The sequence below is a fragment of the Phasianus colchicus genome, chromosome 5, assembly GCF_987193195.1.
Source record: "Phasianus colchicus chromosome 5, bPhaCol1.hap1.1, whole genome shotgun sequence".
NCBI classification, from domain to species: Eukaryota; Metazoa; Chordata; class Aves; order Galliformes; family Phasianidae; genus Phasianus; species Phasianus colchicus.
This window is the reverse complement of record NC_143440.1, coordinates 54,101,749-54,129,403: the sequence shown is the minus strand read 5'-3', so window position 1 is coordinate 54,129,403 and position 27,655 is coordinate 54,101,749. Positions and strand designations below refer to the sequence as shown.

Genomic DNA, 27,655 nt, shown 5'->3' with positions numbered 1-27,655 from the left:
TTAGTCTCAAAGTTAGGAGGAATAACATGGAGGAACCACGGCAGATTTTCACGCTTTTCTTCAAAGCCCTTTGCCTAGCTCCGAGTTAATATCCTCGTCGCTTTTGCTAAATGTAGGCGTGACGACATCTTACATTAGCACAACAGACAAAAATTTGGAGACATTTCAAGAATGGTCACCACGCAGCCACAGGCACCAACAGGGCTCCCAACGGCTCTGCTTCTTCCAGAGGGGAAAGCGAGGTGCCCTCCTCTCTCCCACCTGGAGCCCACGAACGGAAATACGGGGGGCGCCGAGGGCGACGGGCTGAGGGGCCGGTGGGGGACGCAGCTGTCAGCCCGCCAAGTTAAGCCGAAATAAGGCTAAAAGTCGCTTCAGCCCCGCTCGCTGCGGCAGTACCGCTCCCACTGCTCTCTGCCGGAGGGAGCAGAAGCTTCGTGCTTCCTGACAAGGGTCGCCGCGGGGTGGGGGGGGGGAGGAGGTCGGCCCGCGACCCCGCGTCCTGAGGGAAAGGGGCAGGCGGGCGGCAGAGCGCGGTCCGCGGACGGGAGGGGGGAGAAGTTGTGTGAGTCGCGACCAAATATGGGTAAATTCCCCACCAGCTGGCGGCTGGCTGGGACGTGACACGTTTGAGTGAACTTTCAGGAATTACAAACACTACGAGCAGCGAGCGCGGCCCGAGCCGAGCCCCCGAGAGGCAACGCCCACCCGCCGTAGCCCTCACAGCGCCGCTCGGCCTCTATTGGATAACGCTCTTGTCAATCATTTGCATTGCGTCTAACGTCCACTAGAACTTTCTAGCAGGGTTACTGGGCGGGGGCGGGACGAATGAGAAGCGCGCGTTGTGATTGGCCGAAAGGAGTGGCGCACGCTAGAAAGCGAGACGGATCGAGAAAAAACAGGAAGAAGTCCGATCTGGCTGCAATATACGGGAGAGGGTTGGGCTGGCGAGTGGGCGCTACGCTTCTGATTGGGCAGGAGGCAGGGGGCGGGTGCTGTTCGGCTAGTCGCGGAGGCGATTGGTCAACTGCGGCAGTCGGGCGTCTGGATTGGTCCTCAGCGTTCTGGCAGGTTCCAGAAGAAGGCTGAGCGGGCTATAAAGAGGGCGCGAGCGGCGCCACAACGGCACATCGCGCCGCAGACAGCAGCGGGAGCGGGAGGAATAGAGGTGACCGCGAGTGAGCGAGCAAGTGACCGACCAGAGGAATCCGTCATCATGTCTGGCAAAGGGCCGGCCATCGGCATCGACCTGGGCACCACGTATTCTTGCGTGGGTGTCTTCCAGCATGGCAAAGTGGAGATCATCGCCAACGACCAGGGGAACCGCACCACACCCAGCTATGTGGCCTTCACCGATACAGAGCGCCTCATCGGGGATGCTGCCAAGAACCAAGTGGCGATGAACCCCACAAACACCATCTTCGATGCCAAGCGTCTCATCGGCCGCAAGTATGATGACCCCACAGTGCAGTCGGACATGAAGCACTGGCCCTTCCGTGTGGTGAACGAGAGCGGCAAGCCCAAAGTGCAAGTGGAATACAAGGGTGAGATGAAGACCTTCTTCCCAGAGGAGATCAGCTCCATGGTGCTCACCAAGATGAAGGAGATTGCTGAGGCTTATCTGGGGAAAAAGGTACAGAATGCTGTTATCACAGTGCCCGCTTACTTCAATGACTCCCAGCGCCAGGCCACCAAAGATGCTGGCACCATCACTGGCCTCAATGTGATGCGTATTATCAATGAGCCCACAGCAGCTGCTATTGCCTATGGCTTGGACAAGAAAGGTACCCGAGCTGGAGAGAAGAATGTGCTCATCTTTGACTTGGGAGGGGGCACTTTTGATGTGTCTATCCTTACCATTGAGGATGGCATCTTTGAGGTGAAGTCCACAGCTGGGGACACCCACCTGGGTGGGGAGGACTTTGACAACCGTATGGTGAACCATTTCGTAGAAGAGTTCAAGCGTAAGCACAAGCGTGACATCGCTGGCAATAAGCGAGCAGTGAGGCGGCTGCGTACAGCTTGTGAGAGAGCGAAGCGTACTCTGAGCTCTTCCACGCAAGCCAGCATTGAGATTGACTCCCTCTTCGAGGGCATTGACTTCTACACCTCCATCACTCGTGCCCGCTTTGAGGAGCTCAATGCTGATCTTTTCCGTGGTACCCTGGAACCAGTGGAGAAGGCCCTGCGTGATGCCAAGCTTGATAAAGGCCAGATCCAAGAGATTGTGCTCGTGGGGGGCTCCACTCGTATTCCTAAGATCCAGAAGTTGCTGCAGGACTTCTTCAATGGCAAGGAGCTCAACAAGAGCATCAATCCAGATGAAGCTGTTGCTTATGGTGCTGCTGTGCAAGCGGCTATCCTCATGGGAGACAAGTCTGAAAATGTGCAAGATCTGCTCCTGTTAGATGTCACCCCCCTGTCCCTGGGCATCGAGACAGCTGGTGGAGTGATGACTGCTCTCATCAAGCGTAACACTACCATTCCCACCAAACAAACGCAGACCTTCACCACCTACTCAGACAACCAGAGCAGCGTCCTAGTCCAGGTGTATGAAGGTGAGAGGGCTATGACAAAGGACAACAACTTGTTGGGCAAGTTTGACCTAACGGGCATCCCCCCAGCACCCCGTGGAGTCCCTCAGATTGAGGTCACTTTCGACATAGATGCTAATGGTATCCTGAACGTCAGTGCTGTGGACAAGAGTACAGGGAAGGAGAACAAGATAACCATCACCAATGACAAGGGTCGCCTTAGCAAAGATGATATTGACCGTATGGTGCAAGAGGCAGAGAAATACAAAGCAGAGGATGAAGCCAACAGAGATAGGGTGGGAGCCAAGAACTCCCTTGAGTCGTATACTTACAACATGAAGCAGACGGTGGAGGATGATAAACTGAAGGGAAAGATCAGCGACCAGGACAAGCAGAAAGTGCTCGACAAGTGCCGGGAGGTGATCAGTTGGCTTGACCGAAACCAGATGGCAGAGAAGGAAGAGTATGAGCACAAGCAGAAGGAGCTGGAGAAACTCTGCAACCCGATTGTCACAAAACTGTACCAGGGAGCTGGAGGAGCTGGGGCAGGTGGCTCTGGTGGCCCAACCATTGAAGAAGTAGATTAAAAGGACTCAACTAGAGACTGGTTTATGGACAGTCACTCCATTCTTTGCTTTATATTTTTTTTTCTAATGTTTAAGAAAAACGTCATTGCCAATAACAGAGTTTATTCTGTTGGGTGTGTATAAAGGCAGATCTATCAGCTTGGTTTTGATAAAAGGGAAGGCACGTCCTGCTTTATAAGGTTAGTAATAGAGAAGTTTTGTTAATTCAGATACAGCTACTTGTATTCTGGATGTTTGTCTCTGTTTAAATGTCTCTTTTAAAGTAACCACTCGACTGTTGCAGTTGACAAGTTTCAAGTTATGCATGGGGAAAAAAAAAAACCTTTATGAAAGATGAGAAATGCCAAGTGCAGCTTCTGGAAATTTTGGTAATAAATAAAATTTATTTAAAGCAGAAACCTATCTTTCTCCTTTCTCTAACGGGGCTGGGGTTGGGGCGGTGGTGAGGGAGACCCCGAGCGTGGTTGGGGCAGTGGGGTTTTGCTATGGGGGGGATAAGGGGCTCTGGGAAGGGCTGGCAGGGAGGTTTCCCTGTGCCGTCTCAGAGCCAGGCTGGAAGGGAGGCCAACGTGGGGCCCAGGGCAGCTCGCTATGTGCGTGCCTCCAAAAGCAAGGGCAGCGATCCCTGCTTGCTGGCAGCGGGGCTCAGTGCAGCCGGGTCCAGTGCGTTACCGAGTTATTTTCGGGTTGCTCGCGCGCAAGCGGAGCTGTTGTTACTTTCCTGAGTGTTTTTCCCTTGCTGAAGATGATCGAAATTAAAGCTGCCAAGGATTTCGTTGTGCTATTAATGCTGAATAGGGAGCGAGTTAGGATGATGAAGTCGGTAGCATAGGCAAATTTTGCAGTAGTTCAACCTGTCTAGTTTTCCTACAGACTGTCTCCAGAGCTCTTGATGCGTTATGGAAAGGAAAACCGCAGTGTTTGAAGACAGAGGAGCCTGGAACTAGCGAGCTGTGCTGGAAGAGCCTGCTGATTAGCACTTTTTGAGCTGCCTTGTCCTTTAAGGGAAAAAAACAACTCGGAGGAGCGAGCGGGGCAGCTGCAGGAAACGAGCATGTTTTGGTCTGGTGACTCTTGGCCAGGGGAGAGCTTGCCAGGGTGCTTCGATCCCTGAGGCACGCTGGTGATATAGGAAGCAGCCCTATAGAACGTTTTGTTATAAGAGCCAGGCTAAAATAAGCTTGTGTAGCGTTTATTGTAAAAGTCCGATTGATGGGGTGGGTTTGCCGAGCGCGGCTGCGGCTTTCTGTTTCGCATGGCTACGGAGAGGGGTTGCAGTCGCTACTGGAATGCGAAGCTTGTTAAAAGCTTGTTTGATCAGCTGTTGTCTCAAATTACTCGAAACCACTTAAAGTTTATTGAACGGTTCACATGTAAATGGTAGAACAATCACAGTACCACTCCAGCAGTCAATTACCGCAACTTAAGCACCTGCTGAGTACTTAAGTCTCAAAAGGCTATAATCAGCCCGTGTGTTTTTGACGTTTATATACGCGGCGTTTTGCTGGCAATCCACCCCTTGGTTTCCAGACAGTAGCATATAGGACTCCGAGAATGTAGGAGACACCGTGGCTGTTTGATTATTTTTTCCTGGGGGCTACTGGATAAATAATGATAGCAATACATCATCTGTAACTGACAAGTTGTTGCTGCAAACGGCGGTGCTGCTGCAGATGTATTCTTCCTAGCTAAAGCCCCACTGCTTTGGGGCGTCGGTAAGGATTGGGCAGTACCCGTGGTCGTTGTAAATTAGAAGTAACTACTTTTTCTATTGACTGACTTGCCACATAGTTTCCTTTACTCTTCAGGTCTTGGTGTGCATTCTTCAGTGTCGCTTCCCAGTTATTAAATACAATTTCTTGCTGTTTTTCCCAAGCGTCTATTTAAATGCATTGCAGGGCTAATTTAGCTAAATGCAGGCAGCTGGCTGTTTGTCCTACGCGGGCTCTGTCACCTGTCCTTTCCCTCACCTCGCTCCCTCTGCTCTGTGCCTGCACTTCAGCAGTGGGGCAGAGCCCCCAGGAATGAAGCTCCGTACAGATGCTGGGGTTAAAGAACCCCAGGGGTTGAGGCTGTGAACAGACTAATGCTGGAATCTCTGTGGGTTGTTTTTTTATTATGATTATTTTTATATTTTGCCTTGAAAAAGTGATACTTTTCAGTCTGGACACACCTAGACTGTGTGCGATGTCTAAAGGATGAGAAACTTCTGTCTGCTTGCACGACTGGAAAAAGATTTGAAGCCTCAAGGCACAAAGGAGCTTTTCAAATATGTGAACGCCCTCCCCCAAAATGCAAGAGGCAGAAAGCATGAAGAGCTCAGAGCTGGATTCCTCGCGTTGGTCTACTTAGTTTATAGAAGAAAGAATAACTTTGAGTTGGTTTCAGTGCAGTGAGCTTACTGCAGTGTGAAAGGGATCCTGCTGGAGTTAGTGGTGACTTCCCACTGACTCCAGTGTGTGTAAGTTTTTCCCCTCTGTTTCTTAAATAACTAAAGTAGATGTCAGAGGGGAAAATGCTGCTCCTCATTTGCAAGTAAGAGTATTTGGTATTACAGCTCTGCGCAGTAGTTGCATATCTGAAACGAGTTTGGCAATGCCAGGAAAACAATCTAGTCTAAAATCTGCAGTTTCATTGCTTCCACACTCAGCATGCCTCATCCTTTGTGCTGCCCTGACTCGCAGGGAAAGTCACCTCCTTTCGCCAGAGCCACGGGCTTGTGTTTCCAAATGTTGCTTATTCTCAAATGGGGCTGTGCGAAAGGCCGAGCCCATGAGGTTATAGAGTGGCTTTAACTTACAGCACTTGTGTCACTTTGGAGTTAACTTTTGATGGCTCCTTGAATTCGCTGATGAGGTTTATTTAAGTGGCATTATTTTATATAGAGGAACACCCCTAGCATTAATCCCAGAGAATTTAATCACCCAAATTAAACCCTGTCAGCACCTTAGCGCCTTGCCCCCTGTGCAGCAGGCACGTAGCAGTGCAATGCAAGCGAGTCCTGTGCTCCCTGTGCTCACCACCTTTGCGGTGGAGAAAACAGAGCCCCAAAAACCAAAGCAAAAAGAAATTAATGAAAAAAATCACTAAAACGCTGTCTGAGAGAGGGGAGCAGGGAAGCTGGGACGTGCAGGAGCTGGCTGCGGCCGGCCGGCCTGGTGAGTCAGCTGCCTCCACAGCGTCTGTTTGAAGTCCTGCAGCAAGGCCTAGCAGACAGGCCGTGGCCCTGCTCGTCCTTGTGATACCATCTCAAAGGCAGGAACCAGTATAACCCCAGCAGCCTGCTTTTATCTCTGGGGAGACACTGCGGAGAGCCCCGCGGGCCGGGCAGCTTGTCTCCTGGGAAATGCCTGTTCTTTATTTCAGAGGCTCTCCTTAAAGCTCTGGGGCACTTCAGGAGGCTCTCCTCAAAGCTCTGTAGTGCTGTGGGTTGCACCTGAAGGATGACAGCTCTGAGAGATGTGACAGTACAGGGTTGCGCTGTGAATCTCGTTTTCCTCATTGCCAGCCATTGCCATGGGTGCATAGGAGGGAGGGGTGAAGGCAGATGTGCTCAGGAAATTCACATTTCCAGTCCCAGCATTTTTTTTTCAGAGTATGTGCGAGGCATTACATTAAAAGGCACACACTCAACCCCTGTCTGCACTCATTTTTAAAGTGTCTTTTTATGTCTTGCATTGCAATGTAATAGCATTTCAGGCTCTAATTATTTACAAGGTATTCCAAATTTATTCTTCTTTACAGAGCCCTGTGCCTGGCTTGAGCTTCCCTACTTTATCCCGATAGAAAGCACATGGTGGTGTGTTCTCTGCCCCCATTTGGGATACTGTACTTTGGTGCGAGGGAATCCTCTGATATTAAACCAGTAAACCACGTGGATGGTCATGCAGCAGCAAAATTATGTTCTGTAGCTATTCATCACAGGAAAGTTACCACCCCTCCCTACCCCACAGCAAAACAAGTTATGCTTGTAAAGCTTCTCCAGCACACCTATGTGGGTCAGGTATCACATCTCTCCACCACTCTCATCCACATACTTATGCAGCCTGCCTCTGGAGTAGATTTTACTTGCAGCAGAGTAATGATTATATAGTTGGGCAGGCCAGCATTTCCAGATGCAACAACATACTTCACTTCCACATATGAAACAGCAGTATTTAAAGCCCTGATCCACCCTTGCATGACCCAGTTGTCTTTACTCTCTCCTGCATCAGTAGGGTGGAGACATGGACAGGCTGGTTCCTCCTGTCATCCCAATAACAGCATAACAGCACCAGTCTGGCATTTTAGAGATGGCAGCCAGTCCACTTTTGAAGTCTTTTTTTTGTTGTTGTTTCTTTTCTTGTCTTTTTTTTTTTTTCCTTGAATAAATTCAGAAGTAGTGCAGAATCTTTTTTGTTCCTCTTACATCGCTCCCATCATTCAGGAATTACTTTCTGTGTGCTGGCCTGTACAAAAGCTGACAGATCTCTGTGGCATCCTGGGCAAAAAGGCATGAAGTCATTCTTACTCGTGCTAAGGCAGCAGTCAGCAGTACTGCCTCTGTACCCTGTTTGTTGGAACAGGTCTAAATGCCACTGCTCCAAATGATTGCAGGCCAGTAGTTAAACATCTGTTTTGAATAGAATTAAGGGAACAAAACCACTTCCAGAAGTGCTAATGCTATGTATCACAGGCTAGAATCTATTTAAAAAAAAAAAAAAACAAAAACGCATGTGTTTAGTGGTCTTGATTGCCCTCCATCATGAAATATCAATTCTTGTGAGCAGTGTTGCACAGTAGAACTGACAGTCTAGCAATCACGTCATAGCTGAAAGTCATTTTTTTATTTTTTGCCAGGCTGTATCTAAAGACATAAATATATTTCTTACAAAACCATGTTTATTCCTCATTTGGCAGACTTCTTGTTTTCCTACAGACCCCATTCACAACATATTTGCAAATGTTCTAAGATAGCATGTTTCAAGATAACTGATGCTAGCGAGTCCTTAGTCCTGTCTCTGGTACTACAGGTAGTAGATAAGCTAAAAATCCTAAATGAGATAAAAATTCTCAGCAATGAACTGAAAACTGAAAATCAAGTTCTCCATGACAATTATTTTAAAAGCTCACAATATTGAATAGAATATTGAATATTTTCACAATTTTATTTTCCTCATCCTATAACAGGAAGATGGTTATTAATCCCTGAATAAGAAGTAGAACCTGGGCTGTTGATATCTTCATTAAGCTCTACAGATTTCTGAGCACCTCATAATTCTGAGTCAAAATCAAATTTTTGAAAATGCCTTTTGAATATGAGGCACATTGATATACTTCTTCCTTTCTGTAAGAGGCGTGTTAATAACAAAAGGTTGATTGTTAGGAGCACAAGGCTAACATCTAGTTGCATGAAAACAGCTGACAAGTGCTAATGTTCAGTAATCTCATCTGATAAAACTGTGTGGAGGGAGTAATTGCATGAGGATTTCATTAGAAGAATGTGCAGCTGGTTTTTCTGGCTTTCCAAGTGCAGACTGTATTCCCATAGGCTGTGCTGGGCAGTCATCATGCTCTGATTTCCCTTCGAACTTCATTCTGGCTTTGGCAGCTGGTTCTGCCTTTGACTATCAAGCTCCTTTGGCAGCGTTGTGTCCATGGATGTGGCTGTCACTGAACACGGCGGGCAGCTGGGCCACACGGCTCTGAGCCTGGGATAAGGCTGGTGTTGGTGTTGTAGGACATCAGGCAGACACAAGCTCTCTCATCATCTTTTGCTTTGGATATCTGAATAATGAGAGTGAAAGCTGTAGGGTTGATAGAGGAAAGCAATGCAACAAAAAAACAGGAGCTTCAATTTTGCACAGATCTGACGTGAAAAATCACACCAGTGCTAACGCTGTTCTGCCTAAGGACATTATTCCATTCATACACAGAATCATGCTTTTAATGAGCAGGTAAAAGTAGTTGGCAGGTAAATGGCATAGTCATGGAATAAGTATTACCTACTGTGGAATTGAATTCTGTATTTTTGTATCTAAAGCACACATGGCAGAGTCTAACATTACCAGGAAACCAGGGCTGACATTAACCTGCCCCTGGGAAGAGAGGGGGAAATCAATATAAGGACTATGGAAGACAGGCTTGGCACAGCAAGAAGAAAAAAGAGGCAGAAAAGTGAATGACTGGCCTGTGAGTCAGTGATATTTTGCTGAGTTTATGCACGTGTTTATTTTCTAGGTGTGATATCTGAATTAAACATTAGATAGACCCAAGGGTTGGATACATATGTGCACTGCTGAATGTTCTCAGCTACTGAGACACAAGGACACAAACACCACAAGAAACAATATTAAAAAGGCCCATTAAGGCGGCAAAGTCAGACTGGAAAGTAGCAAGTGCTGAAATTATGACCAAGTGAGCAATACTATTTCTTTCTTTCTTTGTGCTTATGCATCATAACCCAGTTTTTAATTACATGGTAACAGATTTATTTATTTTTTCCTATAGGGCACCAGGCTTGGTCAGTGCGTAGGATGTGCTCTCTAAGAGAGTAATATGTCCCAATCCAATGCTTGCCTTGCCTTTTTTACTATATGCTGTCCTGCCCCAGCTCTGAAGGAGCACCCTGTGCAGCTCATCACCACCACGTGAGTACTTCTCAACATCATCCATTTAGCTTCCACCTCTGAGATGTGACACAGATGATAAAACAGCAAAAGCCAAACACCATCTGCCTGTTAAGAGGTCTTCCACTGTTAATGCCAAGGAACTGTTTTATCAGGCTGCTTGGTATTGTGCATTCAGGTACAGTTCCCACTGACTTCAACCACAGCTGTGCATACTTAGTCCTGCATTTCAGACTTCTATGAGCCAAGGCCCTTCGTTCTGAAAGAAAAGATCATGCAAATAATGGTCATTAGATTTAAATGTGGGCAGAAGTGATTTGCCTGGAATTTTGTGACTGAAGCTCATATGGAAATCAGTTTCCCATATCAGCTTCAATGGCTTCAACCATCACACCATAATTTCTCTTCCTGTAATCTTCTGACTTGCTCATTTTGTAGCTCCCAAGTTCTGCAACAGTAGGAGCAGGAATCCAGCAGATTCTCTGCTGCAACTCAAAGCCAGGCTTATTATTTTTCTCTCAGACCGATATCCAGTTGGATGATCAGCCTGGGTGGGATGTTTGGTGCTCAGCTCTGCATCCTTAGCTCATAATATAGCCATGGCAAACTGATCTTCTCCAGCAAGTGCTCGTTAAGGAGAGTACAGTCTGGTGCCTGAATGTCAGGCCCAGTTGTTCTTCCTGTAGGCAGTTCTCAGTCTTAGTTTCTCCCCATCTCTGAGGTTTTTGTGCCAATTTGCTCCCACCCCCAGCACAGCTAAGGCTTGTCTCCCCTGCACTTTGAATGCTAACACAGGAGACCCCAAGCTTTTCCAGCTTTACTTCTGGCATCTCTTTTGGCATGGCTCCTACTGGCTCCAGGATGGGCTGATGGTCTCCTGAGGCTGATGACAGCCCTGCTCTACCAAGCAGGTAGCCACTGGTGAGCCATTAGTTTTATACCTCCCCCTGTCCCCTCTTCCTGTAGTGCTGCCTGGCTGCCAGGGGTGAGATCTGAGGTCACTCTCAGACCTGCTTCTCTCATCCTCTTAAATATATAACTTGGCTGCCAAGTCGTAGGTATGTACTTGGCAGCCTGCGATAGCAACTGGAAACAAAACATACACAATTGTGTGTTAAAAAAAAACCAACAACAGGAAGCTGCAGAGAGCAAAGTCAAAGCTGAATTTTCAGGGTGATATGAGGTTCTTGCTTATCTTGGATTAAGTTCATTAGCATGGATAAACCTTTAAAGAGTACCTGCTGGAGAACAGATGCATTATCTGGACAGCTATGGAAATAGGGGGGAAGTTAGGGACAGCAAGCAGATTGTTTCATGGACATTTTATTTTCCTACATTGGATTGTCCCTGTACTCTTCCGTGTGCTCATGAACATTGCAGTGCTGCTTTCAGGAGTATTTTCCATCATTAGAAAGTATTGCAAAAATGAATGAGGACATCTATAAGAGCTGAAAGCAGAAAATATTCTTTCTGCCTTTCTGAGCTGACTTGTCTAAAAGTCTTAGATCAGGTATTTTCATAGCTTCAAAGTGCATTTTTCTAAGCTGTGGCTGTTTTTCACCTTTTAGCTGAAGGGATCTGCTGAAAGGTGTGATCCTCTCCCCATTGCTTCATCTTTATCTGTATTGCTTCTGGCCCCTCTCTGACCCACCACTGAACTGATATGGAGCGCTAACTCAGCAGAAAGCATCTAATTTATTTTTGCTGGGTTACTGTTTTGACAGTTTAGGGAACTGCCTTGCTATGGGGACAGAGAAGATAAAGAATCAACAGAGATAAATGGTGGTAAAAGCTGGGCAAGAGGAAGAATGCCTCTTCCATCAACAGTTAGCTATTAGGCTGGCTTAGCTGTAACACAAAACCTCATCCTTCTCTTGACTTGACTTCAACTGAGAGGGAGTGCTTTTGTCAACAAAACTTGTACTAGTTTGGGGTGCAATCCAAGCAGCACCAGGTGTACACAATGATACTGTTCCACTGTGAATGACCTGTATGAGAGATTTTCTGCTTGCACAGCAATGCTTCGAAGCATCCCAAACATCACAAATCTTCCCTCAAACCATGACCTTAACCTGTCTGAGCCTGTGGGAATTAATTCCAGGGGAACTCACAAACCATGAGCTGACTATTTGCACAGAGATGTAGGACATGTCACAGGAGACTTGTGACTCTGATATCTCAAAAATCTCAAGCTAAAATGTGTTTAACACAGAGAGTGTTGTACAGATGACAGTGTCTGTATTGGGGGTGAACTGCTGCTCCTCTTGTGACAGTGACTAAGAGCACCTCTGCAGCTCCCAACCCTCAGAAGGAAATGAGAGCAAGGCCCAAATGAGTGACACTGAGTTATTAACTGCACAGAAATCACTTATTTTCCCTGTTCCAGCAAAGAAGATTCCCAGGGAGGCTGTTGGGCAGAGGTGTGAAGGAGCAGAGTGCATGGACCACAAGTCCCCAAGCTGGAGGAGACTTGGTGTGCTGGGTTCCACAGCTCCTAGGGGACAGCTAGCTGGCTGTTTCCAGGATACTGCTGTAAACAGGGCCACCTGAGCGCCCAGCCATGCTGCAGACAGGCTCCATGACCTCGGTGAGTCCCCTTGCTGGCTCCACGTTGTTGCTGCCTGTATCTGGCTCTGTAGCAGATCTGGGGGCTGCAGTGGACTCCATGGGTTGTGGGGCAGCCATGGAGCCATCCTTCAGCCATATCAGTGAGCACTGAGCTGTGTTTTAAAGACACAGGCCTGTGTGGCTGTGGTAGGTGTTGCTCTGCCAAGCCACCCCACTTTCCAGTTTTCCTCCATGAGTTCATATTCCCTTGTGTGTAACACAAAGGTATTGCATTTGCATGGTCCTTTTCATCTGAAAATTGTAAGCCAGTATTAGAAAGCTGGAGCTGAAGACTAGGACTGACAAGTTTAAGTAACTGCTCTTTGTCAAAGGATTAGAGCCACTGTTTCCTAATACTCATCTCCACAGTCTAACCACTGCACTGTTGGCTGCTGAGATGAACTTATTTTGGTGTTCTACTACAAATTAAATTGAGCAAGAATCGGGGACTCTTGTTGCTGTCAGAATGGCACCAGGCAAAAAGTCACTGAAAGCCTTCATATTTCACCTAATTCACCCCTCTGTAGGCAGAAGGACTTCAGCAACAAGATGCATTTTACTTGAAAAGTGACCTGCAAGTACCAGCTAAGGGTTTGCAAGCCTTTCTTGTTAGTTAAGAAGGGGACTAATCCATGGAGGTTTTGGGTTTTGTATGGATACTGTAAAATCCTGTCTCTGGCAGTTTGCTTCAGCGTTCCCTGAAGATTCTCTGTTGGTGTTTATTTAAAGTTCTCAGAAGATCAGCAAAGTGCATAACCCATCCCATTTTTAAACAAAGGCTTCCTTTCTGCTGCTGCTTAGTCATCGTAATTACATAAATAATATCAAAAACAAATAAAACTGATGGTTTGTTTAATCCATGACTGCATTTGATCTCTCAGCCTTTATTAATTCACTAGCAACCAAAGAACTGATGCTAGCCAACTTTCTGGATTTATTCACAATCTGAAAGACATAGAAGAAGACAGATGCCTGTTTTTTCTGTCTTATGCTGGCAACCTTTAATCTGAGAGATCTTCTGTTTAGCTAATTCACAGTCAACATCTGACTAAAAAGCAGACTTAAGAAAGATATACAATGGACAATATGCACAGTGCTTGTGTTATAAATATTTTGCTGAGCTGGGCTGAGAAAAAGGGCACAGTGCTTATGACATGTAACCTGCATGCTGTTTTCTTGCAGACAATAAAACTAACTTCAGGCGTGTGGTACTGGAAAGATGACACTAACACACTTGAATTTGCAAGGTAAAAGAATGATGTTCAGTTTCAAATTACGCAGGCTTAAGGTTCAGCAGCTCCATGTAAGGTAAAATCAGAGTGTAATGTTTTGCCTGAAAATCAACTGCAGGACAAATCTGTATGTTTAAACATATATATATTATGGTGAATGATCTTAGAGCTCTTTTCCAATCTTGGTGATCCTATGATTCCGTAGATGTTTTTCTTTGAGACTGGAGCTTGTAATCGTTACTCTGTGACACTGAATCTCCATCCCTGGAGGTTTTCAAGAAAAGGGTAGAGATGTAGCAGAGGGACGTGGTGTAGTGGGTGTGGTGGTGATGGGTTGATGGTTGGATGAGATGATTTTAGTGGTCTTTTCCAACCTCAACGATTCTATGATTCTATTATATTTATCCCATTAATGGAGAAAAACAGAAATACACATTTAACTCTGTACTGCTCTCAAGATGAATCTACTTCCAAGGGACTGCTGAAAGCATGTTCAAGTGCTGCCGTGTGTCTGAAACCATGTGCTGGAGCAGCAGTGCTGACAGCACGGGCCAGATTGCTTCCCTGGCATCGAGGGGTGGAGGTCCAGAGGCTGATGCCTGGCAGTGAGCACTGAAGGACTGCAAACCTTCTGAAACCAGGAGAGAAATTCCACGTACCTGCGCTTTGCATTTCTGTGTCAGTTGAGGAGCAAGACTTTACCTGGCTGAAATATTTCCATACCACTGGGGAAAACTACATCCTCCCCTCTTCCCTTCCCAAGTGCAGGGCAGGCAGGGTGGTTCCTGCTGCCATTCTGGCAGCTCCCCAGCCTTGGTCATAGTAGAGCTGGGCTACTCACTTGTTCCTTGACCACTGGCTGATGCAGGTGCCTTTCATGGTCTGAGTCTCAGCAGCTCCAGCCAACTCGTCTCATGCGTTTCGGAATGCAGCTGGCTCTGCTTGGTGCTCTCTGGGGCAGGAATAAATTCACCAGCCATGTTTGCTCCTCTGCCATTTGTAGTCCCAAAGAAAAGCTTTACATTTTGCATTTAAAATATGTCATTCCAGAGACAAAACCCTCTTCTATTTTTCTACACAAAGATAAAGTACTAGTGGACCTGAAGGTCAGGTGCATATATGTACAATAACCTACCATGAATATGGTTAAGATGGAAATTAAAAGAAGGTCCCTATTCATTGATGTTGTTAGGACAAAGATGGTAAAGCCACTTGAGATACAGATGACTTGAAGGGTTTCTGTGATGCAGGAGACAGCAGAAGAACCTTTGCTTATTTTGTTCTTCTGCATTCTTGAAAGCAATGTCTCATGTGGCCCTCACCACAACCCAGATGTTTTCTTTGCATCAATTAGAGGATGAAATACACGTGTTTTTGTATCGTGGCGAGTTGACCTCTTTGCACTGCTGTTAGAAATGTAAATTCACACTACTGTATTCTCATACTCTGTTTCAGCTCCAGTCCAGCAGCTGAGGAAAACCTTAATGAAGGAAAAAACGCTCACTTTCAGGAAATATGTGTCAAGACATTAAAGAGGTATTTCAATTCCACTAAGCTAGCTCAAGAAGGAACACAATTATTAGGGTGGGAATATTTCATCAGTTGTAGGAGGATCGTGTCTGAACACAACAGGTGAAGCAGGAGCCACCTGTCATTTCAGCAGGGTGGATAAGTGGTCTGAGCAGAGAAACAGGGCCAGACATGCCCTGTGCTGAATGCCAGCTCAGGCAGTAGCCTGCTGTGACTTTGGTAAAGGCATTCAGGTCTCTCAGAATGAGGTAATAATTCTCATCTACTCTAAAGAGTATTGTGAGGTAATTAATTCACCTTTGTAAGGCACTTCAAAGATTAAACTATTATTATTAATTTTATAAATTCACAACATGGTGTGGCTGACTTTCATCCATTACTTAAAAAATCTTTGATCTAAATAATATGGTCGCAATTTATTATATTAGCAACTAAAAGGGCAAATTCAGAAGCAACCTTGGAGGTGACATGTCCTATTTCTCCCAACATTCCCAGCCTGCTTTGTGGTTATAATAGTTGAAAGTTATTTTGGGGTATCTGCCAAACACATTTAACTGCCCAGCTTTGCGAAACTGCATGCAATAAGGACCGTACGTACCAGGTAGATAATGTGACTGTTCTGTGACTGGAATTAACAGTGTCTTTAAATACTACATATTGGTCAACTACTAGCATTTTCCAAGATGAATGCAGTGCTACGCTCCCTGAAAAAAGGCTGGCTGACAATGAGGAAAAAATTCATAAGCTGTCAAAGTGGATAAAACATGAATATGTCACACTGGATGATGTCAAATGTGAGTAATTGTTGGTCTTCTGCATCAGCAAGGCATTGCCCATAGAAGTATTTCTACTACCGTTGAGCAATTTTTGGAGAAGCTATTATTTTTTTGCTCTGTGTTTTCAGATCTTGCTTTCCTTTTGAGAGAAGAAAATGAGTCACATCGCATGCTACCATTTGCAGCAGTTATGGGGTATGTCATTCAGAATCTGCTTCGAGAATCGTGTGTGTATCAGGGAACAGAGGGACTATCCTGTGTGAAGTTTCAAATCTCTTCTCTGGGGGTTAGTGGGAAGCAAATACATTTCTCCTCGATGTGCAGAAAAATAATCCTACCATTTGCTTGAAAGCATTCCACTGTTAGCTAAAGGAAGCCAAGACCTTGGGCCTAAATATCCAAACACCGTTATTCATCTTAGCCTAAGTTACATTCAATGTTTGGCAAAGCATCCATCACGCTGCCTGCACCAGGAAGGCCTAACACAACAGGGCATCCAGACTGCCTGCTTGTGCTGCTGCTGTTCCAGCCAGAATGCAGAGCTCATTGGTTGCTGCTGGTATTTATCAGCGTTACTTCCCCATATGCTAAGAGCAAGGAGGCAGTTGGCAGAGCACTGTCTTAAGGGTGTACCCCTGAGATCACCAGGGCTAGGCAGTGCCTGCACTGCCTTTGTTTTAAGAATGTACCTGTATATTTTGAGTTGCAGCCATACTGTCCTTTGGGAAGGGGAATCTTAGTTATCCCCATTTTCTTTGAATGAGAATGCTGCTCTTTCAGCATGCTCAGTGCACAAAATATACTTGGAGGATGTAAATGTGGTAATATCTAGTTGAGTCTATGGCTCAGCGTGCTTCTTGGCCTCCAAAGTCTTAGTTTGAGGTGGAGTGCTCGCTGTGAATGGCTCTCAACTGCATAGGGGGTTGCTCAGTATAGTGCAGGCCCTTGAGCAGAGACTTTGCTCTTTTTCATAATAATCTGGTACTGCAGACTTACCAGTGACATTTCTACTTTTTATTTAGGAACAAGAAACTGGATGAGTTCCTCATGGCCCTGCTTTTCTACATGTCTTTTTACCTGGAAAAAATTGCCCTGGAAAAGAAAACCCAATCCTTGATTTTGTGAGTATAGGATGTCAGGGGTGTGAGTACCCAGAATTTGCCCTAGTAAATCCAGACTTGTAGGAAAGTTTTTACAGTGGGCTCAGTGGGATCCTGCATATGAGCAAGGACTATTTCTTGAGCACAAACTGCATGTTGGCCTGGTTGCTATATGGAAGTCTAAGGAGAAAAACCACTCAGTTACGCCTCTTATCCCTTTGGCTTCTGTGCTTTCCCAGGACATCTGAACTAGTCATTCCTATGACCCAAACCTTTGTGTGCCCTGGATCGAATCACCATCCCCCAAATCACATTTCCCAGTAACAATATTAGCATCCAGTCCTTTCTGCTTGCAGAAGCACCCACAAAGCACAGCTGAGTTTGCTGGGTGTTAATTTGTGCCGTGGGTCACACTGAACTCATTTCTAAATATGCAAAGCAGGTTCAGATGCCTCTTCAGTGCTAGAAACATGTTACAACATGAGAAATATCTGCTAGGCAAGCAGTTTGCAAGTAAGGGTGTGTGACCACATTTGCTACCTTGCAAAGTGGAAGTGGGGATGCCAGACGAACAGCTGAGGAGCTGCTGTGTTGGAGGGTTATGTGCCTTGGGTGAAAGTGTTACAGAGCTACCAACCATGATTATAATAAATGTTAATGATTTGCTGGACTCTTTGATAATCTTGGAGAATTGATTGATTAATTCATTAAAACACATTAATAACTGTTTACTTCACAAGTAATGAAGCCTTGATTTAAAGAGGGGCTGATTTATCTGAACTGAAGAAGTGACTGTTGGAGGATTGCTGGTCTTGAACAATTCGTTCCATTTCTATAGATTGCCGAATGTTTCTCTCATTGTGCTAATAATTCATACATAAAGAAAATCATCAACATAACTTCATACACAAAAGTCCTAGGTCCATGAGGATGAAGAAGACCCTGCACTGGCCATGACATCTCAACATAGCTCGTGTCATCAGCTGGTATGGAAAATACAGAAGCAGACTCAAACAAAGAGGAGTTTGGACCATTGCAACATGGGTTTCTATTTCTTGGGTCAAGGGGGCTGTGACCTGTAGCTACCAGCTATAAGAACTGGATAATCTCTGCCAGAAGACACTTTTTGCTGTGTTATGGCATGCAGTGCTCCCAGAGTGACTGCTGTCTTTCTGTGGGAAGCATATATGAACTCTGAGCTTCCCAAAGGGATATTTGCAATGCTGCTTTGTTGAGATTCATTTCCTCCCCTGAAGGGAAGTGGCTTCCTTGCCAGAATTGCTTGCGTGTAGTGTAACATCAGAGAAGGTCAAAGAAGAGACATTTACCACGCAAAGATCAGGATATTGATCTGTCAAAGCATAAGTACAAAGAAGGAAAATAAAATTACAAAAGGCATATTTAGATTGTACTTAATGTTGAAGTTTATCCTTAATTGTTCTAGCACCTAAGCTGACATGAAGGAGCAGGCACGAAGAACTTTCTGACACTGCAGTTTCGCTGTGTCCAAGGCTTCCTATTTCCTCCCTTATCTACCTGGTCTAATTCTGAACTTAGTATATGTTGTATTTCAAATCAGATGTAAGAAGCACTGCCTTTTTCCATTTGTGCTGTAAAGTTCTGGAGTTGTCTTCTACTAGGAAGTAGTGGGGACAAGGGAGAAAACTACTTTTTTTCTGAAGATGGATCTCTGTGAGCTTGTGAAAGGGATTTTATAACCACATAATAGAATCATAATGACAGAAAATTACTCTTATGATAAGAATCCTTTGGTATGTGATATGCTTATGTATTTGAGAGGATATGAAGGAAAACTGCACAGCCATTTGCTTTCCTGTACCCATCCCACATAAATCCCATGCTCAGGGCTGTTCCAAGTTGTCTGCTTAGGAAGAAAAACCCCTCCCCCTTCCTTCTTGATGTAATTTAATTTCAGAGGCTTTTTGCTTTCCTGTGTACTACTGGCTATGTGCCACAGGCAGAGACAGACTGGAAGCAGGACATACTGGTACCCCTTCATGCGTCTGGTTTGTGACACCTATAATTTGCTCAGAGTTAAACTGACAGACAGGTTACTTGAAGACTGGGCTTGATGACCTGCCTACTCCTTTAGCAGCCTGATGTTCCCACACAGCAGACACATCCAATGTCTGTGTAGTTCTTGAGCTGCTCTTACAGACCTTGTGTGCTAACCTCCTGAAGCAGAAGACCACCCTCATCTAAGACTGTCCTTAAGAAGTCCTTGCTTTCGCACATTGTATTTTCTTAGGTCACAAGGAGTTCATGTAGAAGAAAACCAGCATGAATCTGGACATCTGTAACTTCTTGTGACCTTATCTTCTCTTGGTGCTATGCCGATTCTTTGTAAATCTAAGCTTGAGGTTTGCCTGGCTTATTTTAGGTTCGGGAAGATCTTGTAACCAACTTCAAAAACAACCAACCAGTTTTCCAAAGCAGCAGGTGTGAAGCTTTGCCCTGCTGGAGACAGCCTGAGAGTATTCACCTCTGAAATATGCAACTAAGAACAAAAGCTAAACAGTGGTGAATGAAACATGAATGGAACACAGACTATTATTTCTGTCCTGCATTTTTTCCCCCCCTTACTTTCTTTCATGTCTTTTAAGGAAAATCTGCTGAATTTTATTAGCAATTATCCTTGAGAAGCCTGGAGTAATTGTCCTAATTATTAAAGGTGGGTTGTGTGGGAAGCTTTACAGCTGGAGGCCATCAGGGACAGATAAAACAGCTCTCCCCAGAGTGGAAGGAGGCTGGCAACTTTTAGGCCTGCAGCGCTCCTGGTACTGGGAGACAGCTGGGTGGATTACAGGGGAAATAGAAAGCTCTTTGGTTTGGCATTTCCTTAGCGTTTGATCTGAAGTGGTTTAAAATACAGGCTTGTGGGGTCAGCTGTTCCTATTTAGAGGCCATCCCAAAAGCGCTTTGTGTGCCTTTCTGAAGAGGAGTAAGTGGTGTCTCGGAATGAGTCAACCCCACTGCTCCAGGCTGCCCAATTGCAGAGTCTGTGCCTGGAGACATCTCTGTGCACCTCTAGGGCTTTCATGTAGGCTGCAAAAAGGGTTCATAAGCTATGCAAGATCAAAGACAGCAGCCTAAAAAGCTGCAGGCGTAGAGCCTGCAAGTTCTGTAGGGCAAGAGAGGCTGTCTGAGTCCACACAGCAGGCCTGGCGGTCCTGGCAGTGCTACAGAGCTGTGCTGGAAGCTCCTGAGCTTGGCCTTGATGCAGTTTGAAGGTGTTGTCATGTGGTGTGTTGGCTTATGTGCCTGAAAGATATGTTTACTTCTCAGGAACTCTCATTCTTTCTAGCATCCCTTCCCTAATTTTCTTTCTTTCTTTCTTTCTTTCTTTTTTAATTTTAAACAGGTCTGTGATTTTTCTGGAAAATAAAGCAATGGACGATGTGTTGGCAAAGTTAGCGGTGGCCAAGATTTACCTTGCCAAAGTTTACAGTAACTTTGTCCTTGAGAGAGGCAGAGCAGAGCGGAGTCGCACGTCTCACAGAAAGTAAGCCAAGAAATTATTTTCCTTGACAAGTCAAGGGCCACAGCAGTCCAAGGCCCCTTTTGAATGATACAAGTGAAGGCCCAAGGCCATGCTTCTTGTCAATCTAAGGGTTACAAGAGGACCATGAGGTCTGTTGAGGTATTGGAACAGACTGCCTGGGGAAGAATGGGAGTTGCTGTCCCTCAAAGTTTTCAAGAAAAAGGTAAATGTTGCACTGAGTGACTTGGCCCAGAGTGGTCACAGGCATGGGCTGATGGTTGGACTGGATGATCTCGGTAGTCTTTCCAACCTTTATGATTCTATGAGATACAGATGTGCACTGATCTCCCTGCAATTCTAGCTAGTAACTAACTCCAGAAGTGTTTCTGATGAGCTGTTGCCAACTGATTTGACACAACAAGTTGTAGCAGAGTTCTGGATACCAGATGGTGAAACTCTAGCCCTGGTATGAGGAAGACTTGCTAGATATACAGAGCAGGAAACTTCGTTGGGTTCAGTGTGAAAGCCAGCAGGGCAAAAAGCAGTGCCAAGTACACCTCTCGCCCCTGCCATTTTGACTATACCTTGAAAGAAAATAGTTGTGTGCTTGCTGGTTGCCACTGATCCCTGCATAAGTTTCTGTTTTATACCAAGTCAGAGAGCCTAAGACTGTTAGTGAGTGCAGGAGAATGTGCTTCTGAAGAGCAGCAAGTGAAGGGACTAGAGACAAGAAAAGGTTGTGCTTGGGAACTATGGGTGTTAGAAGAGTAGGGAAACGGGGAAGATGGTGCATAGATTTTTTTGGAGTGGTGGAGACCGATAACTCTCTAGATGCCTTAAACCCAGCAAAGGTCTGAGAGGGGCAGGAAGCCTTAGTGGGAATTAAAAAATATGAGGATAGGAGATGGATACATATAATGTTTCCTTTCCTTGGCAGTAGCCACCATGCACCCCAGTCCCTCGAGGTCTTCTCAGAGCAGTTTCAGACACGTTTTTACAATATTGTTTGCTGTGAAACTGCTGCCAGTCCTCCATAGGAGTTGCAATCCTTCTCCTGCCTTTCTGCAACGTGATTTCTGGCAGCCTTACTGTTGTCTGCAATTGGAGGAACCTGGATTTTCTTCTAGTCAAGAGGGGAAGGTACATGGTGGAGGTAAAGGGGAACTGGAGACTGCTGTCCCAGTAGAGCTTTCATTTTAGTGTGCTCCCATGTCACAAATCAGTAGATCCTGAAATTGAACAGCACATTCTCTCTGTATCCTGGCACACTGGTATTTTGCAGGGTATTCCTGGCAGTGGTGTTGTGTACCAAATGCCTGCTTCTAGATTTCTGCTGAGTAGAGCATCCCATTAACCTTCCTGTTGGCTGGACAGGGAACATCACGACAGCATTCATTGTTTCTATTGGGTGGCCCTAATGCCTGCACTTATGAGACCCAGTATGAGTGCAGAAAAGCAGCTTGAATCCAAGGACTGGATGCAGCTGGATAGAACAGCCTGTGCTGCATATCCAGCTGGTTAGCTCTGCTGCCTCTTTACTCACTGTATTGTCTGGTGGACAGCAATATGCAGGATTGAGAAAAGAGGTCTAGTGGCAAATGCAAAAAAAAAAAAAAAAAAAAAAAAGAGAGAGAGAACCAAACCAAGCAGCATGGGAATGAGAGCAGGGAGTTGAAATAGGAAACTGTCATCTTTAGTATTTCCATCACAGTCGGGGTTAGAAACTGGCAGTGGCTTGGGACGCTGATGTCTAGGCTGTAAAAACACACAGAGCCAGAAAAGGGCTGTGTCTTAACACATTTGCAATGTAAGGTGTTGCATGAAGGGAGACCAGAGTTACTCATAGCAGGGTGGTGGTAGCTGACTACAGCGGACTTCAGAGTTAGGCTAATGCTGAGCATGTCACAACACACAGCACTTCTCATACCATGCAGCAATTACATAAATATAAACCCTTCCAAGCTGACTCAGTTTAGCCTTAAATGTTATCTGGAGCCTCCCAGACCATCATTATATGAACTGCCAAAAACAAGAGCTAAGGGACAGAACTGATTAAGACTCTCAATTGTAAAAGAAGATTAGGAATTTTCTCAGTGCACATACTTTGGGATAGAAAAGGTCCTTTGTCAAAATGGAAACTGTGGCAAGGGTTACTTTTGATGATTTTTTTTTTAACTTGAAAAATGTTTAGATTTAAAAGCTGAGAAACTATTGGTAATGTATAACTCCTAGTTTCATGATATTTTCTTATAACCCAACTATAATGCTGAAGCTTTTGCTTCTTCTTGTAATTCACCATAGCAACATATTAAAGAAATCTTATGCTATGTTGGGAAACTGTTTTCCCTTCCAGATATGCCAAATGTCCGTGTATTCATATGCAATTATTGATTTTTCATGTGAAGTCTTCCTCTGAAAATTTTTAAAAAGGAAGATTAGATGGAGGACATCCTCATTGTAACCATTTATATGAATTGTAAAATGCAGCATTAAAACCTTAGTTTGATATCCTCCCAGACTTTTGAGAATTTGAGAGAGTCCCTCCAGACCTGTTATTTGTGTGTTAGCATTAGTTCTTTTGTGCCTCCAACGCCGAGGAAGGAATAGGTGTGTCTGGCTTTCTCCTTTTAAGTTGATTGGAGTTGCGCAACCTTTTTGTGGTGCCAGCTTCCTTATGGGCATTTGTCATAATGGGAAAAATACAAAGCGTTCCCAAAGCAGCAGGCATCAGTGGCACAAACAGAGTCAGCCCTTACCAAACCCTGAAGCTGACTTGATCCATGAACACTTAGAGTCACAGCTGTAGTTGAGGGAGCTGCTAAAGCACATGAAGCATTACCCCATGTGCCCGTGCACAGAACAGTAGTTCCTGTAGATATCTGAAGCTATTATCTTCTTACATCCAAACCCCATGCCTACCTCTGCCCTTGGCTGTGCTGTTGTCGTCTTCCATGCATGAGCTCCTTCTGTCACCCCGACAGCTCCAAGAAAACACTATTACTGTATTTCTAGAAATCATGATGTTCTTTACTCTCTCCTTCACGTGTTTCTTGCTAATCCTGTCCTGAATCTCAATGCAAGTTTGATGTTTTCCTAACCCTTTCTGTATTTTCCTAGGTAATTAGCAACTGTGCCCTAGACATGGGAGATACCTTCTAGTTCAATGCTTATCTTAGGAAACTTTATTTCAAGCAGGTCTCTTAGCTTAATATCTTACCTGAGGGAATAAAGCACTGGGGGAAAGAAGGGTGGAGACCCCCTAGCATTATTTGATTTTAATTATTGGTGTTAGTTTCTGTTGCTGGCCTCCATATAGGTTTCTCTGCTAAACTGGGAAGTGATTCTAAGATACCACATGAGCTATCTAATGCTGAAAGGTAAAGCAGAGTTTTACATTAAGGCTTAAGAAGCTGGGGTCACATGATGTTCGTCTGCTGTGGTATTCTGAAGACAGAATATTGTGCTTTTCCAGAATTCATAAGGAATCAAAAGCACTGAAGTTATCTGGGAGATCTGCTTGAACCAATGGCCATGCCGTGCTTGAAGATTCAGGTTTCTTTTCCTTTGCACAACAAGGGGGTTTGGGTTCTCATCTGAAGCATCAGGAGAGGTGTGACTGGTGAGAGCTAGGCAGGGAGATGCATAGTCCTCCTGATCAATATACTATCAGTGAAAGTTAGGAAACTGTAAATAGAGATACGGGATTGAAAGATGTTATCTTCATGGTCTGCAATGTTTCTGGGGTGATGGCAGCTGGGTATGCTCTAGGGGTGTGGAACAGTTGATGCCATCAGGAAGGTATGGGACATTTCAGGAGCTGGTGAGTTGGCATAGAGGCAAGATTTCCCTTGCATCTGGCGGAGTGGAGCCAGATCTGTGGGGTTCTCAAAGCTGGCAAACTTGCTTTCCCTTACACTGAGGTGAGCTGTGCTAGCTTCAGGAGAATGGAGTGGCTTTTGGGATGTGTGCATCTCCCTCTGCTTTGATGGCTGTTTCCATGATGGATAGTCATTTGTCTTTCCATGAGAATCCCCAGGCACAAGTGGGTGGTGTGAATATCTCTCAGGCTTCCACTGGGCAAACTGCGCTTTAACAAAGTGCACTCTGTCATTTTTGTACATGTTTTACATTTCTTCTTGGAAATGCATCAGGGTTTTCCTTTCTGTTTTTCAAAGTTTATTGTCTCAACGTTGGCCTGGCTTTGTACTCTTGGTAGCTCTGCTCATTCCTCTTCCGCAATGTCAGGAAGAGTTTTCTGTTTGCTTCAATGGGAACTGGGTTAGATCAGTCCTGGCCATTCTTGAGAGGCCCAAGCAGAGGGTTCAGATTAGATAGCATAGTGGGGAGCCTTGCCTGCTGTTCACATCCAGCTTTGTTTGTTGGATTTAATTAAATGAGCCATACAATATTTTGCATTTTCTACTTGTGACGCAGTGCAGAAGTCCTGTTGTTCTCTTAGACAGTAGGTCTCTGCATGCTCGTAATGAGGATTCACCAGCAGCAACTTACTGCTGTGGTGAAGTGCCAGCTTGGCAGTAGCCTCATGAATCGTGTTCAGTGCTGTGTTCAGAGGACTGAAAGGACAATGGCTGCTATTAATTTTGTGCTCTTTTTCACTGCCTTAGGAGAAAAACATCTTTGCAGAAAGATCGGAACTTCTTTGAGGTAAGAAAGATAGAAAGATAATTTTGACTGAGATTTTGACTGAGTGTCAGCTCAGACCATGTCCCTCCCTTGCACATTCAAATGCTGCAGACAGCCTGCTCCTTTCCTTTTGGTCCTCCCAGTGGTTTACTTGCAGGGCAGAGTACATTCAGTAAAATTTTACTTCTTGGACCTAGATTGCAATGCCTGTAAAATACCACCCCTGTGCCCTTCAGTGCAGGTTTTCAGTCCTGCTGTGACTCTCAGAGCTGAGGCAGTTCCCATCACAGACTGAGATCCCCCTGGGAAGCCTGGTCTATTGGTTTCTTGCCAATGACCTCATGATTTCTTCTTTGTAGGTAGGAAATTTCACAACCTTCTTTCATCTCCATTGTGCTTGGCAACATTTTTAGATGCCAATAAGCTCTTCTGACCTGTTACATCCAACCCAGTGAGGAATTTGAGCCTCTCTGTATAGCAGGGCTTTGATAAATTAATATAAAACACTAGGGCCCAAATTATACTTTATACTTCTCAAACCGTACAGATTTTCCTTCAAAGAGGAGAACTGTGGATTGAATTCCAAGGGTACACCGTAGTTCCACTGATACCATCTTTTCAGGAACCTCAGTAGAGGTTTGATTTTCTGGGTGTTGATTCAGCTGGTGCCAGGAATCATGAGTGTTAAAATGGTGTGATAACCTAGATAATCCTATTTAATCAGCAAGCAGATACATGAAGGTAAGATGCAATGAGTTCGTATTTGTTAGTAATATTTTCTGTGATCAAAATGCTGTCATTTGGGGTGGGAATCATCTTGTCTAATTCCAGTTGCCCAAACAATAGCTGTCCCATCATCCTAAGTCCTCAGGCTACTCTGACAGCCATGCAGACAAGGAGAAGCTCCGCCAGGGATGAACTGTTGCCTCTTGGGACAAATGAGTGTGATAAGAACCTCCGCAGACTCGTCCCACCAGTCTCTTTCCATTGATTATTGAAGGAAACTGTGTGGTGATCCTCAGTTCATTTCATAGTTCCTAGCAGTGAAGCTAAACTAAATTGGTCAGATTCAGCAAGGTGAGATCCCTCTGAGCTACGTTTCTAGCTTCATCTCTCTCTGTACCTTTAAAGAAACTAGTCTTTCAGATCTTCACTGGTGAAGTTTGATGTCAGACTTGTTGCTGTCTTTTAGTGGAATGCCAACATGCACTGTGGGACATGGTGGGTTCTGAACCTTTTCCCACTGAAAATGGGATCCATGTTTTCAATTTAGGGCTTCTACAACTTCTGCAGCTACGTGACTTGGCTTGTGTTCGGGCGGAAACACTTCCAAGTGATTCGGGAAGAAATCGGCAGGCTCCTCTGCTCCGACATGTTCAATCTCGCCTTAAGAGACAGGAAGCATGTTTCTTTGCAGACTGCTGATGCAAATGCAGTGAGATTACCACGTCAGAGGTACACATTTGACATACTGATGAGCCCTTAGGTAACCTGTCCTGTCCGAATACACTAAGATAACATCTGTGTTTGTTTTCTTTCAAGACAAGTCGGTGCCAAGCATCCATCCATAAACAGCATGGTTTACCAGCACTCACCTGTGCTCAGCACACTGCTGCCCTTACCAAAGGAGAGTGCTCAGTACCGCTCCCAGAGCCACTACTGTCAGGGCAGAGACCCACAGCCCTGCTCGTGTGACATCCTACCAGACTTCTCACAATTGCTTACTACCAAGTAAGGGATATTTCTTGGCATAAATAGATTTGGTAGTGTTATTAGAGAGGCTGCCAGACAGTTAAGTCTTCCTCGTTGAGAGAGAGACCATTGGGCAACTCTATGATTCTATGACTGGTAATTAATTTGCCTACGGGAACAGGCAACTGCTGTCTATCCTACTGCTTTGTTAACTGGAAAGTATTATTGGGAAAGCCAATGGAAATAGAACCTTTTCTAATGATTAGGATAAAAAACAAAAAACTTCAAGCCTGATTGTGCCACATAAGAGGAATTCTACTTTTCCCTCCATCCATTTGTTGCTTTCATTTTCTGGATCTTTCAGACTTCTGGCAAACTAGAAAAGGCACCATACACACAAAATCTTCGGACCTATCTACAACATAAGACTGGTGAATCCAACATTCCCCCAAAAATGAGGTTTGCTACAGATGCACGTGTAATTGCTTTGTGAACGCTTTCAAACCTGGGTGCCTGCTGAGTTTTTATAACTTCTGCACAGTAATTGATGTGCAATAGTGTCAACCTTCTAAGGCAGTGCTAAGTTTCGCTTGGACATACACATTTTGTATTGTGTGCATGCACACTCCAGACAGAAACATGACATGATGTGTGAGGTGCTGTGTGTATATGTGGTTCTTTGTCCCCAGAGCAGAGAAGATAATCTCTGCAGAATGTGTTATTCATAATTCAGCTAAAGGAGGCAACTTTCTTTGCTGGTTTTCATTGGCAAGTTGTTCTCCCTTTCTCCTGTTTTCCTCTGCTTTATCACGTCAAACATATTAACACCATGTTTTCTAACAG

The 27,655-nt window shown here is 45.0% G+C and overlaps 2 protein-coding genes across 8 annotated transcripts in view; both read left to right on the top strand.

Annotated features, from left to right (window-relative positions):
* The first annotated feature begins 1,110 nt into the window (after window positions 1-1,110).
* On the top strand, window positions 1,111-3,519 carry HSPA2 (heat shock protein family A (Hsp70) member 2). Its single transcript, XM_031605580.2, has one exon. The coding sequence runs from the start codon at window positions 1,217-1,219 to the stop codon at window positions 3,119-3,121; it is 1,905 nt and encodes a 634-aa protein (XP_031461440.1). The 5' UTR covers window positions 1,111-1,216; the 3' UTR covers window positions 3,122-3,519.
* Window positions 3,520-9,060: 5,541 nt separating this feature from the next.
* PPP1R36 (protein phosphatase 1 regulatory subunit 36) overlaps window positions 9,061-27,655 on the top strand; it is a 35,980-nt gene continuing 17,385 nt past the window's right edge. For 3 of the 7 annotated variants that reach the window (XR_016467089.1, XR_016467088.1, XM_090141774.1), the window contains exons 1-12: window positions 9,500-9,517; window positions 9,611-9,750; window positions 12,116-12,316; window positions 13,519-13,583; window positions 15,024-15,104; window positions 15,771-15,892; window positions 16,003-16,069; window positions 16,897-16,995; window positions 20,357-20,497; window positions 25,102-25,141; window positions 26,394-26,575; window positions 26,663-26,851. Coding sequence is in view for 5 of the 7 variants with exons in the window: in XM_090141774.1 (XP_089997900.1) it covers window positions 12,290-12,316; window positions 13,519-13,583; window positions 15,024-15,104; window positions 15,771-15,892; window positions 16,003-16,069; window positions 16,897-16,995; window positions 20,357-20,497; window positions 25,102-25,141; window positions 26,394-26,575; window positions 26,663-26,851 (1,013 nt within the window). In the remaining 2 variants the exon portion in view is untranslated. Of the gene's footprint in view, window positions 9,518-9,610; window positions 9,751-12,115; window positions 12,317-13,518; window positions 13,584-15,023; window positions 15,105-15,770; window positions 15,893-16,002; window positions 16,070-16,896; window positions 16,996-20,356; window positions 20,498-25,101; window positions 25,142-26,393; window positions 26,576-26,662; window positions 26,852-27,176; window positions 27,625-27,655 lie in introns of those variants that run through there. The other 4 variants (XM_031605576.2, XM_031605577.2, XM_090141772.1 and 1 more) reach the window with 3 other exon arrangements.

Excerpts from the sequence above, each read along its gene's own strand:
- HSPA2 (XM_031605580.2), top strand. The coding sequence starts at position 1,217 with ATGTCTGGCAAAGGGCCGGCCATCGGCATCGACCTGGGCACCACGTAT.